We start from the raw sequence: 17,397 nt of genomic DNA, 5'->3' as shown, positions 1-17,397 counted from the left end.
CTTCTGTGAGCTCCACGCCCACTCCCCACGGCAGACACCGCCTTCATTCTGCTCTACCCTGTGGCTCGGCAGAAGGACTAGCTCTCTGGCGCCATTTCCTGTCTCTGGGAAACAACTTACGTTTCTCGTGGGTCTCTGGGACACTTTGCTCTGGGACACTTTGGGGATTTCAATTTGTCGAACGTTCTGTGAGACCTCCGCAATGCTTTTGTGTCTTATTAACGCCTTTTTCCTTTTGGAAAGAGAAAGCAACAGTCAATGTACACTCAATAGCGGTTACATGTAGTTAAATTAGACTGAAACTACAGTGCAAAATAAAACATTCACTTTTTAAAAATATATTTTTATTGAGTTCAGAGAGGAAGGGAGAGGAGAGAGAGATAAAAACATCAATGATGAGAGAGAATCATTGATTGGCAGCCTCCTGCATGTCCCCCACTGGGGATCGAGCCTGCAACCTGGGCATGTGCCCTGACTGGAATCGAACCCGGGACCCTTCAGTCCGCAGGCCGCCGCTCTATCCCCGGAGCCAAACCGGGTAGGGCTAAAACATTCTTTAGATATAGGTCAGTAATCTTAGTATTGGACTGAATTTAAAGCAAAACAAGTCAATCCCAAAATTTCCAAAAGTAAGTACTATAAATTCAACTAGTCATGAACAATGGAAAGCATCAAAGGAAAACTTAAAAAGCAAGCTGAAACCCTAAACTCATCTCCTACAAGGCTCCTAGTTCCCCGACACCCCATGGACAGTCAAGGGCTCTGTGAACTCAGTGGCAAATACTGTGTGTTCCCTGGATAACAGTGTCACGTGCCCCTGACACTCTTCTGAACACCCAGGAACAAAGAGCAGAAACTCCAGTGACTGGCTTCTGTGATTCAGACAGGAGGGCACAAGGAAGTCAATGAATTACAAATACACACTACTGGACTGTGGTTTAAACACACCCTCCAGCCCTAGCCAGTTTTGTTCAGTGATCAGAGCGTCAGCCTGTGGACTGCAGAGTCCCAAGTTCAATTCCCAACCAAGGGCATGTAACTGGGTTGTGGGTTCGCTCCCCACCCAACTGGAGCATGCAAGAAACACCTTCAATTCCCAACGCCCTCCTACCTTCTCTTCTTAGCCGATCGGGTACGCAGCTCCTCCAGCTGGTCGGAGTCTGTGCCGCCTGGCACTGACCTACTGCCACTGGCCATGAGAGGCACGGAAGAAAGCGGCGACTTGCTCTCCTGTGTCACGGAGTCATCACTGAAGAAATCTGTCGGCAGGACCTCCGCCAGCTTCTGAGGAATCACAATGCCCAGGCTGTCGTACAGTTGCCCCAGCGTCTTTGGGATGGAGCCAATGTACCTGTGGGCAGGTTGGTTAAATGTGGAACAGCCGTCACGGTGGCCCCTCCATTCCCTCCTTGCCCAGCATGAGAAAGTCTCCCCAATTCCAGGCTTCTGAAACAACGCCATAGGCAGTCCTTGGTAAAAGTGTTAAAGTTAGGGTAGCAGTCCTCAAACTTACAATCTCAGAATTTCTTCCAGAAACGTCGCCAGGTATGCCGAATCCTCAGTTAAACACACCATGCGCAGCAAATCCGCCACCTGAAGAAGATTCTGAGGTGACTACACGCCTCTGCAGGATGCTGAGAGCTTCTAGCACATTCCCAGCGGCCCCAAGCGGTATACTTACCTCCTCCACCAGCTGCTCCACGTCATCTATTCTGCCAGGTATTAACGGGCACTGCACACACATCTCCAAACGGAGAAACACCTGCAGCTGGCACCTTGAAAGAGAGAAATACTAGGTTATAGCTACTCTGAAGGTCACTAAACTCGAGGCCCCTTCCTCAGTCATAGATCTACTTATATACAAAACAACAAAACGGAGAACCGTGGCTTTCTCTAAAGCAGCAGTGGCCAACCGGTGGTCTGCAGGCCACTGATGGTCCGTGAGGTCCGAAAGGTTGAGCACTGGTTTAAGGAAACCTTTGGAGCAGCGGTTTTCCGCCAACCACTGGTGGTCCGTGAGGTCCAAAAGGTTGACAACCGCTGCTCTATCGACATGGGTTATCAGGTAAACAGGTGACTCAAACTGCATATCTATCTACCCTATCTAATAAAAGAGTAATATCCAAATTAACCATCACTTCGGCTACACCCACAAGCCATGCCCACCAGCAAATCAGGAGCAAGTATGCAAATTAACCCAACCAAAATGGCTGTGGCCACGGAGCAAGCAGGAGGCTTGGGTTTCCCTGGCAATGGAGGAAGGCAAGCTTTCTGCACACCCTGGCGGGCCTAGGCCTCCACTCAAAGCTACAAAGTTTCAATTATAGAAGATAAGTAAATTCCAACAAAAATGGCGGCAGCCACAGAGCTGGAGAGAGCAGGAGGCTTGAGTTGCCCCTGGCGATGGAGGAAGCCAAGCTTCTGCAGCCCTGGCCTGCCTTGGCCTCTGCTCAAGGCTACAAAGATTCAATTATAGAAGATAAATAAATCCCAACAAAAATGGCTGCGGCCATGGAGCAAGCAGGAGGCTTGACTCCGCTCAAGGCTATGAAGTTTCAATTATAGAAGATAAATGAATCCCAGATACCAGGGCCTCCGCGTGGGTCACCATGGGGCGTGGCCGGCCTGCAAACCACCACAGGCTTCTTGCCCAGGCCGCCCCACGCCCCAAGGGAACCCCCACCCTGATCCAGGACACCCTTCAGGGCAAACCAGCTGGCCCCCACCTGTGTGCTCGGCCTCTATCCTATCTAATCAAAGAGTAATATGCAAATTGACCGTCACTCCAACACACAAGATGGCTGCCCCCATGTGGACAAAAGATGGCCACCACAAGATGGCCAGCAGGGGAGGGCAGTTGTGGGCGATCAGGCCTACAGGGGAGGGCAGTTGGGAGGGACTAGGCCTGCAAGGGAGGGCAGTTGGGGGCAATCAAGCCTGCAGGGGAGGGCAGTTAGGCATCAATCAGGCTGGCAGGGGAGTGGTTAGGGGGTGATCAGGCTGGCAGGCAGAAGAGGTTAGGGGCAATCAGGAAGGCAGGCAGGCGAGCAGTTGGGAGCCAGCAGTCCTGGATTGGAGAGGATGCAGGCTGGGCTGAGGGATACACTCCCCGTGCACAAATTTCGTGCACCGAGCCTCTAGTATATATATAAAAGCCCAGCACCTGGAACGGTGGAATGACCAGAACAACTGGTGACTATGATGCGCACTGCAGCAGCAAACTAGCCTGATCTGGACCCTGATCAGCCCCCTTGGCCTGGCCCGGCCCCGCCAAGGATCGGCCCCCAAAACCCCAACTGCCCATGGCCCCTCCCCCTGACCGGCCCCACCCCTAATGGGCTCCTACCACCCCCCATGGCTCCTCTTCCCCACTAGCCCACCCTGGTGGGCCCCCATCGGGGCGGGCAGGCCAGATCCCACCCATGCACGAATTTGTGCACCGGGCCTCTAGTCTATATAATGAAGAGCTAATCTGCTAATTAGACCAAACAGCAGAACGACCGTCTAGACGACCTTCCGGACGAAGCCAGGGCTGTGAGGGCCGAAACAGCAGCCAGGGCTGCGAGGGCCAAGCCCCTTGCACCAATTTCATGCATTGGTTCTCTAGTTAGATTATAGAATCAGCCACAAAAGCCTCTTCGAGCAATTTGCCATCTGTTCTAAATGGATACAAGCAAGTCTTAAGAGTTTGTTTTGGAGCAATGGTTAAAAAAAACAAAAAATGTTACTTACTCTCTGACTTTGTCCTCTTTATCCAGGTTTTTCCCTATGTCTTGTCTAAGACTTTTGCTAGTTTTTAAGAGGTTATTTTTGACTTGATGCAGGCAGTTCATCTGAAAATGCAAAAGTATCACATAGGAAACTGTGACGTTCCTTGTCATCATTTCTAATTTCTTCACAGCTGACAAATGCCCTAAGAAGGGGAGTACATTCCCTTACACACTCCCTTCTTCTTTCACTTTAATGAAAAAATGGTGAAATGAATGTTCTTCTTTTCTATCTTCAAGCCTGCAGATTTGACCTTTCTTTTTTTTTTTAGTCCCCATCTGATGATATTTTTTCCATTGCTTTTCAGAGAGAGGAAGGGACGGAGGGAGGGAAAGAGAAACACTGATGTTAGAGAACCACATTGACTACCTGCTTCCGGTCCAGGCCAACCAGGGATGGGAAGCAAACAAGCAACCCAGGTATGCGCCCTTGACTAGGAATTGAACCTGTGACCCTTTGGTGTACAGGCCAACACTCTGACCACTGAACCACACCGGCCAGGGCTTGACCTCTTTTTTTTTTTTTTTTTAATATATTTTTTTATTGATTTCATAGAGGAAGGGAGAAGGAGAGAGACAGAAACATCAACGATGAGAGAATCATCGACCGGCTGCCTCCCGCACGCCCCCCACCGGGGACCGAGCTTGCAACCCAGGCATGTGCCCCCGACCAGAATCGAGCCCGGAACCCTTCGGTCCACAGACCGACACTCCATCCACCGAGCCAAGCTGGCCAGGGCTTGACCTCTCTTAAAAGGAAGATTCCATACAGTAGTGACTGAGATGTCTACATACTATAAACAACTCCTGTTCACTTAAGAGGAGCCTGGCTTTACCAGCCATGAATAGAAAAGCAATAACTGGTCTAAAACAGTGGTTTACAACATCCTTGTGCATAAGGGTCACTTAAGAAGCTTTTAGTATATAGATACCCTGGTCCCAACATGCAGACATCTGCTTCACTGTGTCTGGAGGAAGGCAGGCATTAGGTACTACAAAATGTCCCATGTGCCCCAGACAGTGTTGATCTGTGGTTAGAGCGTTGGCCCGCACACCAAAGTATCCTGGGTTCGATTCCTGGGCAAGGGCACGTACCTGGGTTGCAGGTTTGCTCCCCAGTCAGGGTGTGTGTGGAAGGCAACCAGTCAATGTCTCTCTCACACCGATGGGTCTCTCTCTCTCCCTCTCTCTGAAAACCAATGAAAATCCTCAGGTGAGGATTTACAAAAAAACAAACAAAAAACGTTGCAGGTGACTGTACAGTCCAGACAGGACTGAGGACCACTGGCTTAATTCTGCGGCTCACATGCAGCTCAGATAAGGACAGAGGAGAGTATATGGCATTACCGGCCTAACCCATGCCCTTCATTTCTGCCTTGTTAGGTCACCGTGTCCAACTTCCAAGACCTGGAACTGTGCTCACTGCTCACCTCCATGCTCCCCTCATCATGTATGAATCATGCCCTGCATACAAACATGTGAACCAAACCCACAATAAGCAACGATGACATTCATCGGGATGCTCTTACCTCTAAGTCCTTGGTGCCTTTGGACTTGAGAAACGCTTTAATGGTTGAGATCATGTTCTGAGCACATGAATACAACATGGTTTCTCCTGTGGCCACAGTCTTTTGGTAATTTTCATGTATGTAAGATTGTAGCTCCTCTTCAGTTTTAAAATCTGTAAGAAAAAAAAAAGCTAAACTAAGGACTTCCAGTAAAGATGACAGAGTAGGTAAAGGCTGTGCTTGCCTGACGGATACGACTGAAACATATGAAAATATGAGGGTATAAAAGGGTACAGCTGCACTCAGACACTGAATGCTGTGAAGTGAGAAGTACCTTTAGGTTTGGAGCTTCTTCGTGTCCTTCCTCTAGGCGCCAATCTACCCGCCGTTCTCCCACCTGCTGTCTGCTGGGTCCCCCTGTCCCCAGCGGCCTCTGGACTGCCATCTGGATGCAGCTTCTGAGCCTTGACGTTCAGCCTCGCGACGTTCAACATCTTTAAGGAGCGGCACATGGTCTTCATTTTCTGCCGCACTGGCGTGCGAGGGACGCCTCCTACCAGCCATCGTGGGAGGGAAAGTAAAGGAAATTTTACCCCCGTGGACCAAGAACTACTTCAGTTACCAAAACACCAAAAACCCCACTGCTTTAATTCCACACTAAGAGCTACTTTGCCCACTTTATGATGCAAAAACTTTTCCTGGAAGCTTATGCCAAGGAAATCACTAAAGAACAAATCAAATCATACACATGATGTACACTACAGTATCATTTATAATGATAACAATATCAATCGAAATATTCAACAACAAAAGAATTCTGTAAATTTCGTTAAGCAGTGAAGTAAAATAGTAACTGAAAAGACAAGGCAGCAGATGAACAAATAATTCTGCAAGCGACACGCAAAGTTGTATTTAAATTTGTTATAACAAAAAATGAAAACAGTTTATTCATTAAGGTAAAACTGTGGCTCATTTTTTATTATTTTGTTAAATCCTCACTTAAGTATAATTTTTCCACGGAATTTTAGAGTGCAAGGAGGGGGAGGGAGGGAGAGAGAGAGAAAGAGAAACATCGATGTGAGAAAGATTGGTTGGTTGCCTCCAGCACACACCCCTCAACCAGGGCTAGGGATTGAACCTGCAACCCAGGTACATGCCCCACCAGAACCTGAGACCCTTCAGTGCGCAGGCCAACACTCTAACCAGTGAGCCACACGGGCCAGGTTTGTGGTTGATAATTTAATCACTATTGTACTGATGTAATTATTTTGAAATTTGAAATAGAAGAACTTGTCCTTGTTTATTCAGTTATCATTTCAACCTCATTTTAGGGAATATTAACTCTTTAAAACATACAGTCTCAAAAAATATTCAAGAAACCTCCTTGGTATGAGCATACGTTTCTTTTTGCTGTCTTCCTGGTTAGACACGGCAGGTTCTTCACGAGACTTTCTCAGGTAGAGCTCGGACAGGCGGCGTGTTAACTCACTCTCAGTCTTGGAAGACTCTTCCTTATTGGGCGAGGCAGCCTGCAGTAGCCTGTGAACAAGTCAAGAAGGCTGGTGTAAAGCTGAAATTCTAATTTCCCAAAATGCTTTAAAGGCAAAACGACAATAACAACCAAATGCCTCTTTTTATAAGCTAATCAAAGATGTCCCCACAAGATGCCTTCCAAAGTATGCTTTCTCAGGAGGGAGATGGTCCCTTTTCTCACTTACGCTTTTAACAAACTCAGAGGCAAAAGCTACCTGTTCACAGAACCATTAACCATTACACACAGTGTTGACTTTTATTAACAAGATCTTCACGTCCCAGGGCACATATTTGATTATGGCAACTACTTCACTTCCGTGCTTTCCTGGTTATTTTTTTGCTCAGTGTCCATACATTCAAGTGCAAGATGATGGAATGAGGAGAACTGGGGGAGGGGGATGATTAGTTACGGAACACTTGTCCACCTAGAGCTAAATACCAGTCACTAAGGAAATCACAAAAATGGGACAACTTTCAAAATGTATTACTTGTATTTCATTATCTTTTATTACCTGATATAATCTGATTTAAAAATAGGAGAAAGTTATGATACTATTAGCAAAAACTAAAACCATTTTCCCTAAGAACAGGAACAAGACAGGAATGTCTGCTTTCACCACCCTTAGTCAACATAATATTGAAAGTCCTAGCCACAGTGACCAGACAAGAAATAAAAGGCATCCAAACTGAAAAGGAGGAAGTAAAACTGTCATTATTCGCAGATGACATGATATCGTACATAGAAAACCCTAAAGACTCCACCAAAAAACTACTAGATTTAATAAATTGAATTTGGCAATGGAGCAAGATACTAAATTAACACCCAAAAATCTATGGCTTTTTTTATACTCCAATAATGAATTCTCAGAAAGAGAAACGAAACAAACAATCCCATTTATCACTGCAACAAAAAAATTAAGATACTTAGGAATAAACTTAACCAAGGAGGTAAAAGACGTGTACTTGGAAAACTACAGGACATTGAAAAAAGAGATAAAGGAAGATATAAACAAGTGGAAGAATATACCATGGTCATGGATTGGTAGAATCAACATCATTAAAATGTCCATAGTACCCAAGGCAATCTACAGATTCAATGCAATCCCTATTAAAACACCAACAGCATATTTCACAGATCTGGAACAAATATTTAAAAATTTATATGGAACCAAAAAAGACCCCGAATAGCTGTAGTAATCTTGAGAAAGAAGAACAAAGTTGGAGGAATCACAATACCAGATTATCAAGTTATAGTACAAAGCCACCGTAATCAAAACAGCCTGGTACTGGCACAAGAACAGACATATAGATCAATGGAACAGAACAGAGACCCCAGAAATCAACCCAAGCCATTACACTCAATATTTGACAAAGGAAGCAAGAGCATATGATGGAGTCAAGACAGTCTCTTCAATAAATGGTGTAAGGAATATTGGACAGATACATGCAAAAAAATGAAACTAGACCACCAACTTATACCATACACAAGAATAAATGCAAAATGGATAAAAGACTTAAATTAAATGTAAGTCAGGAAACCATAAAAATCCTAGAAGAAACCATAGGCAGCAAAATCTCTCGTAGCAATATGTTTACAGATACATCTCCTAGGGCAAAGGCAACTAAGCAGAAAATAAACAAATGGAACCACATCAAAATAAAAAGCTCCTGCACAGCAAAAGAAACCATCAACAAAATGAAAAGGGAGCCCACTGTATGGGAGAACATATTTGGTAAAGATACATCTGATAAAGGGTTAATATCCAAAATATATAAGAAACTCATACAACTTAACAAAAGGAAGGCAAACAATCCAATAAAAAATGGGCAAAGGCTCTAAATAGACATTTCTCCAAAGTGGACATACAGGTGGCCAAGAGACATGAAACAATGCTCAAAGTCACTGATCATCAGAGAGATGCAAATTAAAACGATAATGAGGTATCACCTCACAACTGTTAGAATGGCTACCATCAACAAATCAACAAATGACAATTGCTGGCGAGAATGTGGAGAAAAGGGAACCCTAGTACACTGCTGGTGGGAATGCAAACTGGTATAGTCATTATGGAAAACAGTATGGAATTTCCTCAAAAAATTAAATATGGCCCTAGCTGCTTTGGTTCAGTGGATAGAGTGTCGGCCTGCAGACTGAAGTGTCCCGGGTTTGATTCTGCTCAAGGGCACATGCCTGGGTTGCAGGCTCAATCCCTGCAGGAGGCAGCCAATCAATGATTCTCTCTCATCATTGATGTTTCTATCTTTCTCTCTCTCCCTCTCCCTCTCCCTTCCTCTCTGAAATCAATAAAAAATATATTTAAAAAAAAGCTGCAGTACATTTATACCATGGAATATTATGCAGCAGTGAAAAAGCAGAATCTCTTACCCTTTGAGACAGCATGGATATGCTAAGTGAAATAAGTCAGTCAGAGAAAAACAAGTATCACATGATCTCACTCATATGTCGAATCTAATTAACAAAATCAACTGATAAACGGAGTGGATCCAGAGACATAGAAGCATGGAACAGAGTGCAGAATCTCAAAGGGAAGGTGGGGGAGGGTGGGTGGGAGGTAATCAACCAAAGACCTTGTGTGCATATATGCATAACCCATAGACACAGACAATAGGGTGGTGAAGGCCTGGGGTGGGGGGTAGAGGCAGGCTGGAGCGGGTCAATGGGGAAAAAAGGGGACATTTGTAATACTTTCAACAATAAAGATTTTTTTTTAAAAAAAGCTATGGCACCATTAGTTGAATCTGCTAGCAGGTCTAAAGCAAACTCATTTTCCCTAAGTGTGCTGGTGTTTTCCTTTACCAGTGGGCAGAGTTTGCCTTTTTCTCTCCTGTTAATTTTTTAAAACTTTGAACATTTCAAATATACAGAAAAGTTGAGAAAGCATTATTAAATAATAAGTATGTACCTCCCTCCAAGATTAAGTACTTGTTAACAGTTTGCCATATCTGCTTCAGATCTTTTGTTTTCAATAAAATTTAGCATTATAGACACGGAGAAAACCCCAGTCTTTTCCCACCCTTATCTTCCACAGGTATTCTTAGATTTGTGTCTTATTTATAGACATACAACTTATGGATTAAAACCAGCATAAACTGCTATTTTATGTTGTAAATTATTTAAAAATATACTATACCATCCTTTTGAGATTTTGATTGTACTCAACATATTTTCATGTGCAAATAAATAGGTATTAAGTATATTCATAACATTGTGCTACCATCACTCCATCCATCTCCAGAACTCTCATCTTGTAAAACTGAAACTGTACAGCCATTAAACAACTCTCCATTTGTAATTAGTTTTCATTTATTTATTTTTTTAACTATGAAATTTATTTAATTTCAGTAGAAGTGGTTTTTAATATGATCCTACTGGTTTTAAATTTGCTTTTCAGAATTGTTTTCCCCCCAATTACAGTTGACACTCAGCATTTTATATTAGTTTCAGGTGTACAGCACAATAATTAGACATTTGTAAGATTTACAAAGTGATGCCCCAACAAGTCTAGTACGCACCAGGCACCATACGTAGTTTTGTAACTAGGTTTTAATTTTATTGAACTGTACTAATAAAATGTGGTCTGCTATATAAAAAACCCACCCATATTGAGATAACTGAGAGCTGATTTCAATGATCAATTCCCAGAGAAATAAAAGGAGTTTTACCAAAATGACTCCATCAAATTTGAACTGGCGCCACTAAGGTTGGAGCAGGGAAACCAGCTCTCGGCAACAGCGGCTCTCCAGGGCGCAGTGCGGCCGAGCTCCTGCTGGGCCCACTCTGGACAGGGAGGAGCTACAGGGACGGAGCAGAGATGGAAGGAAATGAGGCATGAGAACCAAAGCGGACATCCCCGTTCTTGTGCCTGCCACGGACTGACCGCCTTCTCACCGAGGACATACAAAGCACAGCATTGACGACTTCCTTCATCTGCACCCCCTCCCACGGGCCTGTGTCTATGAAAACTGCTGCTCTGACAATACACAAGCGCAGGCTTCCTCGCTGCTCCTCAAACACAGCGGACGCACCCATCCCAGAGCCTCTCAGGGAGTTTGCTCCCTGCAGCTTCCTTCAGGCCTGCGTTCAAATATGGCTTTTCTAACCAGGCCCATTTAAAATGGCACCCCTCCTGCCCCTTAACTGCCCCATTCCCTTTTTCCTGTTTATTATATAGCATTTATCGCTTTCAAATATCCTATATCATTCCCTTAGTTTACTGTCCTGTATTCCAACTGAATGGTAAACTCAGTGAGAACGAGACCTTTGTCTACTCAGTTCACTGATGTATTATTCCCAATACGTAGAACAGCGCCTGACATGCAGCAGGCACTCACTAAATCTGTTGAATAAATGAACAAATGGAAGAAATATCAAATTAATTGCATTTTCATCTACCTAGCATAAATGACAATGCCATTAATTGGAAGGCAGACAGAATCATGACAGTTTCACGTGCAGTCTTTAGTATGTTAAAAACGAGGTTTCATCTTATTCTCTAATTTCAAAGCGATTTCACAGAGCCTTTGGCCTCCTCTGAATGCTTCAGGATATTCTATCAATAATGACAATTTAAATTGCCTGAAGTACTAGTTTGCTTTCACCTGTTTTATAACAGATACTGGGGTTCTACTAAGAGCAGAGTTGGGGGGGGGAAAAATCCTGCAGCCACCGCCCTGGAGAGTCAGCTGTTGGTTGCGAACTTACCAGAGATAGTAGGGTCTTCCAGTAAACCCGGGGTCTGACTCAACACCACACTCATAACATCGGAACAAAGGGATGTGGTGTCCAGGGGGGTCTCCGCCACAGCTGTTTGGAGAAAATGCCTTTGAAATGCAGCCTCCTCAGTGCGGAACACGGTGAGAACCGTAGTGTTGGTAGACAGCGGGGAAATAACTCCTGTGACGGGGGGCCAGCCATCACCGGGGTCCACACTGGCGACCTACAGAAGAAGTTCCAGCTGGTTGAGAACATTGCTGACATGCGTAAAGGAGAACAAGCCAGGACGGTTTCCCCAGATGCTTATTAACATAAAAAGCTATGAAAGGGACAGGCTTAGTGGATATTAGTGCTAGAATTCAACTTATTGATTATATAATCCTAACTCCTCAATTTGCAAATAAGAAAAGCTTAAGAATACCAGGAATATTTATCGAGCATGTATTTTTTTAAAAAAATTTTATTTTATTGAGCTCAGAGAGGAAGGGAGAGGGTGAGAGATAAAAACATCAATGATGAGACAGAACCATTGAATGGCTGCTTCCTGCACACCCCCTACTGGGGATCGAGCCTGCAACCTGGGCATGTGGCCCGACTGGGAATTGAACTGTGACCTCCTGGTTAACAGGTCCACACTTAACCACTGAGCCATGCCAGCCGGGCCTATTGAGCATGTATTATGTACTTATTATAATCCACTGAATCCTCCCAACCACTCTGATAAAGTTTAACTTATAAATTAGGCACAGTAATAGATTAACAGCAATAACTAACAATAAAAATAGAACACATAACAATATACTGCAGTAAAAGTTATGTGAGCCCCTAGCCAGTTTGCCTCAGTGGATAGAGCATCGGCCTACAGACTGAAGGGTCCTAGGCTCAGTTCTGGCCAAGGGCACATGCCTGGGTTGTGGGCTCCATCCCCAGTAGGGAGGAGATGCAGCAAGCAGCCGATCAATGGTTCTCTCTCATCATTGATGTTTCTATCTCTCTCCTTCTTCCTTCCTCTCTGAAATCAATAAAGAAATATATTTTCAAAAAAAAAGGTTATGTGAATGCTCTCTCTATATATCAAAACACCTCACTGTATTGTCCTAAACAGTTCACTTGAAGGAAGCGCTTTCTGGCTTCTCTTTGGCATTTCTAATCTGTCGCCATCATTAGCCTTACACTTTGGGACCATTATTAAAATCAGGGTCACTAAGAGAAACCAAGGTGGCAGCACAGGTAAACACCTGAACTGCTGCCTCGCACAACAATTTCAAAACTACAACTAAAGGACAAAACGGACATCATCCAGAACCACAGGAAGGCTGGCTGAGTGGAAATTCTACAACTAGAAGGGAAGAGAAAAGCACACTGAGACTCAGCGGAGCTGCGGAAGGTACGAAGGCGCGCATGTGGAGAAGGCTGGTAACTGAGTACGTGGCTGGCTTTCTCAATCTGGAGGGAGACAAAAGCTCCCGACTGCTCTGAACTCCAGTTCCGGGCGAGACTCTGGGGACCCAGACTCATACGGGGAGAAACTGGACTGTCTGGCAGCGGGCGAAACTCGAGGGCGGCTTTCTCTCAGAGGTGCTTGCAGCGATTACCACGGGACACTGAGACCCAGGGGCCTCTTAGGGCAGGGCTGATGGGAAGCCATTGCTGTATGCTCCACCCTGAGATCCTGCCCCAGGAAGCCATAGCTGTTTGCTCCGCCCCACCCCAGCTGTGTGCAGAGGCTTTTGCATATGAATGACTTGGTCCTTTGAAAACTAAACTTACCTAACAAACTGCAGCTGAGTCAGTGAGACCCAGAACATCCAAAAGAAGGCCCAAGGCCCCATAGCACCTTGCATTGCTTCACAGCTGGGCCTCATCTGGGCACCTCCAAAACCCAAACAAAGAAGAGAAATCTGCAGATCTCTCCATAACTCCTGCTAGGTGGCCTCAGGCAGAGCCTAAATTAGCACCTCCTTGGAGATCCAAGAGCCAGTGTACCCAGGGGTCAGAGTGGGACCATCCAGATTACAACTCCTCAGATCCATAAGGGACACACTCAGGGGGCAGACTCAGTGAGCACCAAAGCCCCACTGAAGAAAGTCTTGTCTCATAAGGGTGTCTCCAGCACAGAAGTTCTCCCAGCATAGACACAACTGATCCTCACAGCCAATTGGCCTGGAGGTCAATTCCTCCCAGTGATACCAACAACAATCAAGGCTTGACTACAACTAGACTGTGCACACAGCCCACAAAGGGGTGCACCAAGAGTGTCCACCTCAGGTAACTGGGGAGGCTGAGCTACTGGGCCCTATAGGACACCTAGCACACAAAGCCACTCTATCAACAAAGGGAAGCAACCAAAATGCAGAGACAAAGAAACAGATCACAAATGAAAGAAGTGGAGGAAAGCAAACAACTGGATATAGAGTTCAAAACCACAGTTATAAGGTTTTTCAAGAATTTTCTAGAAAAGGCCAATAAATTTAGTGAGACCCTCGAGGACATGAAAAAGGACCAACTAGAACATCCGTGGGCAAACTATGGCCCGCGGGCCGGATCTGGCCCGTTCGGCTGTTCTATCCGGCCCTCGGAGCCAAAAGAGCAGAGGGTTCTCTTGCTCTCCCCTCCGCTCCTTTACTTTGAATTTATATTAGTTCACACAAACACTCCATCCATGCTTTTGTTCCGGCCCTCCGGTCCAGTTTAAGAACCCATTGTGGCCCTCGAGTCAAAAAGTTTGCCCACCCCTGAACTAGAAATTAAGCATACACTGACTGAAATAAAAAATAATATACAAAGATCCAACAGCAGACTAGAGGATCTCAAGAATCAAGTCAAAGATTTGAAATACAAAGAAGCAAAAAACACACAACCGGAAAAGCAAAAAGCAAAAAGAATCCAAAAATATGAAGATAGCGTAAGGAGCCTCTGGGACAACTTCAAGCGTACCAACATCCAAATTATGGGTGTGCCAGAAGAAGAGAGAGAGCAAGATACTGAAAACTTATTGGAAGAAATAATGACAGAAAACTTCCCCCATCTGGTGAAGAAATAGACTTACAAGTCTAGGAAGCGCACAGAACCCCAAACAAAAGGAATCCAAAGAGGACCACACCAAGACACATCATAATTAAAATGCCAAGAGCAAAAGACAAAGAGAGAATATTAAAAGCAGCAAGAGAAAAACAGTTACCTACAAGGGAGCACCCATACGATTGTCAGCTGATTTCTCAACAGAAACTATGCAGGCCAGACGTGAGTGGCAAGAAATATTCAAAGTGACAAATAATAAGAACCTACAACCAAGATTACTCTACCCAGCAAAACTATCATTCAGAATTGAAGGTCAGATAAAGAGCTTCACAGATAAGAAAAAGCTAAAGGAGTTCATCACTGCCAAACCAGTATTATATGAAATGCTGAAAGGTATTCTTTAAGAAGAGGAAGAAGAAAAAAGTAAAGATAAAAATTATGAACAACAAATACATGTCTATCAACAAGTGAATCTAAAAATCAAGTGAATAAAAAATCTGATGAACAGAATAAACTGGTGAATATAATAGAATCAGCAGCATAGAAAGGGAGTGGACTGACAATTCTCAGGGGGGAAAGGGGTGTGGGGGGTGTGGGAAGAGACTGGACAAAAATCATACACCTATGGATGAGGACATTGGGGGAGGGGGTAAGGGCAGAGGGTGGGGTGGGAACTGGGTGGAGGGGAGCTATGGGGGGAAAAAAGAGTAACAATTGTAATAATCTGAACAATAAAGATTTATTAAAAATGAAAAAAAAAATCAGAGTCACTAAAACACAAGCATTGTGATACGAGATAACCAAACTAGCTACTAAACTAATGGGTGGGGGTGTACACATTATGGAGACGCTGGACAGGGGATGATTCTTGTCCCAGGCAGGACTTCTGGAGAGCTCATCAAGTTACTCAGAACAGCACACAATTTAAAACATATGAACTGTTGGCCTAGCCTGTTTAGCTCAGTGGATAGAGCATCGGCCTGCAGACTGAAGAGTCCTGTAGTCAAGGGTATATGCCTGGGTTGCGAGCTCGATCCCCAGTAGGGGTTGTGCAGGAGGCAGCCAATCAATGATTCTCTCTCATCATTGATGTTTCTCTCTCTCTCTCTCTCTCTCTCCCTTTCCCTTCCTCTTTGAAATCAATAAAAATATATTAAAACAACAAAAACCATACGAACTGTTTATTTCTGGAATTTTCCATTTAATATTTCAGACTGCATTTGACCATGGAAAGTGAAACCATGGTTAAGGGGGGGTTACTGTCCCATCACTTCACCACCCTAATAGTCACTGCATTTGGCCCACGGCCTTTTTTCTTACCTATAATAAAGGGGTAATATGCTAATTAGACAAGATGTCATTCCAGACAACCTTCCTGACGAAGCCAGGGCCGGAAGGAAGCCAGCCCAGGTCCCAGGTGCCTGCGGGCAGCTAGAGGGAAGCCAGCTTGGGTCCCAGGTGCCTGTGGGCGACCAGAGGAGGGAAGCCCGGGTCCCGGGTGCTGGAGGGAAGCCGGTGCCGGCAGCTAGGGGAAGGAAGGCCTAATCTTGCATGAATTTTTGTGCATCAGGCCTCTAGTGTGAATATAATTTAACTTAATGGGATTCAAGATACATGCAATGTTATAAACTGTTTCTTCACTGATAAGCATTGTCGTCATCTACAGTGTAGACAATATTATTATTATTTACAAAAGCATCACCTGTTTCACTGAGATGATATTATAGAGGACAATCCTGGGTGTTTCACAAACACACTTATTCTCCTTTACCGGTGATTTAGACCAGCGGTCGCCAACCTTTCAACTCACGGACCATCAGGGGTCCACGGATCTCTGGTTGCCTACCGCAGCTCCAAAGGTTTCCTTAAACCAGTGGTTGCCAACCTTTTGGACCTCACGGACCACCAGTGGTCTGCGGACCACCGGTTGCCGACCGCTGTATTAGACAAGGATGACCTAGCGTGTGGAAGAGACCTACCAGATGTAACTCTTCGGCAGTCAGCCTGTGGACCAGCTGCTGAAACAACGTCCTGTGGGCTGACTTCTTCTCCTCTGGACTCTGGAGCATCCAGCTATCAGTGCCCAACGTGCCACTAGCTGGGAGAGACCACTGGGTGGCCGTGCCTTTCAGGAAAATTCTGACTGGTTTCTGAAAATGTCTCTGATGTATGGCCAAGGGCTCTAGAATGACTGTCCATGTTTCTTGAGTCTCTTCGCCTGTTAGAAATAAAGAACATTAAAATCAGGATGTAATAAACAGTTACTAAAAGTAGACTGAACAGTAAGAGAAAAATTAGATTGTCAGTTGAGATACTAGTATTGCCACTTAGTTCACACTCAGCCCTCATTCTGCTGCCAAGTTCCTACAGCTCCCCAGGAAAAGCTGTGCATGAGCGGAATTGCAAGGGCATGAATGGATGTCAGAACTTCTTGATATGACTTAGAAGTAAATATTCAAGCAACACTCACTATTTACAAAAATATATCACTTTTTTTTTTTTTTGCTCTATACTTCATATGATGTATATATATATTTTTAAGTCTATTTTTACTTATTTTTTAATCCTCACCTGAGGATATTTTTCTAATGATTTTTAGAGAGAGTAGAAGAGGGAAAGACAGAGAAACACTGATGTGAGAGAAACACATCAATTGGCTGCCTCCTGCATGCCCCTGACCAAGGCTGGAAGCCTGCAACTGAGATGCATGCCCTTGACTGGAATTGAATCTGGGACCCTTCAGTCCACATGTTGACGATCTATCCACTGAGCCAAACCAGCTAGGGAAAGACATTACTTCTTAAATCCATACAATACAGTGCACGACATATCT

At 44.7% G+C, this 17,397-nt stretch overlaps 1 protein-coding gene across 1 annotated transcript in view; it reads right to left on the bottom strand.

The window, feature by feature from the left end:
• Window positions 1–17,397, bottom strand: part of TICRR (TOPBP1 interacting checkpoint and replication regulator) — a gene marked incomplete at its 5' end in the record, with an annotated part of 53,827 nt that overhangs the window by 26,725 nt on the left and 9,705 nt on the right. The window contains 11 exon segments of the mRNA XM_080651468.1: window positions 121–232; window positions 1,112–1,351; window positions 1,514–1,593; window positions 1,682–1,775; window positions 3,733–3,833; window positions 5,297–5,448; window positions 5,610–5,828; window positions 6,675–6,814; window positions 10,493–10,622; window positions 11,532–11,766; window positions 16,544–16,782. Coding sequence (XP_080507594.1) covers window positions 121–232; window positions 1,112–1,351; window positions 1,514–1,593; window positions 1,682–1,775; window positions 3,733–3,833; window positions 5,297–5,448; window positions 5,610–5,828; window positions 6,675–6,814; window positions 10,493–10,622; window positions 11,532–11,766; window positions 16,544–16,782 — 1,742 coding nt within the window.

Source organism: Plecotus auritus (assembly GCF_963455305.1).
Source record: "Plecotus auritus genome assembly, chromosome: 15".
In the NCBI taxonomy this organism is placed as follows: domain Eukaryota; kingdom Metazoa; phylum Chordata; class Mammalia; order Chiroptera; family Vespertilionidae; genus Plecotus; species Plecotus auritus.
Note: the sequence above shows the minus strand (reverse complement) of the source record. Positions and strands in the feature narration are given on the sequence as shown.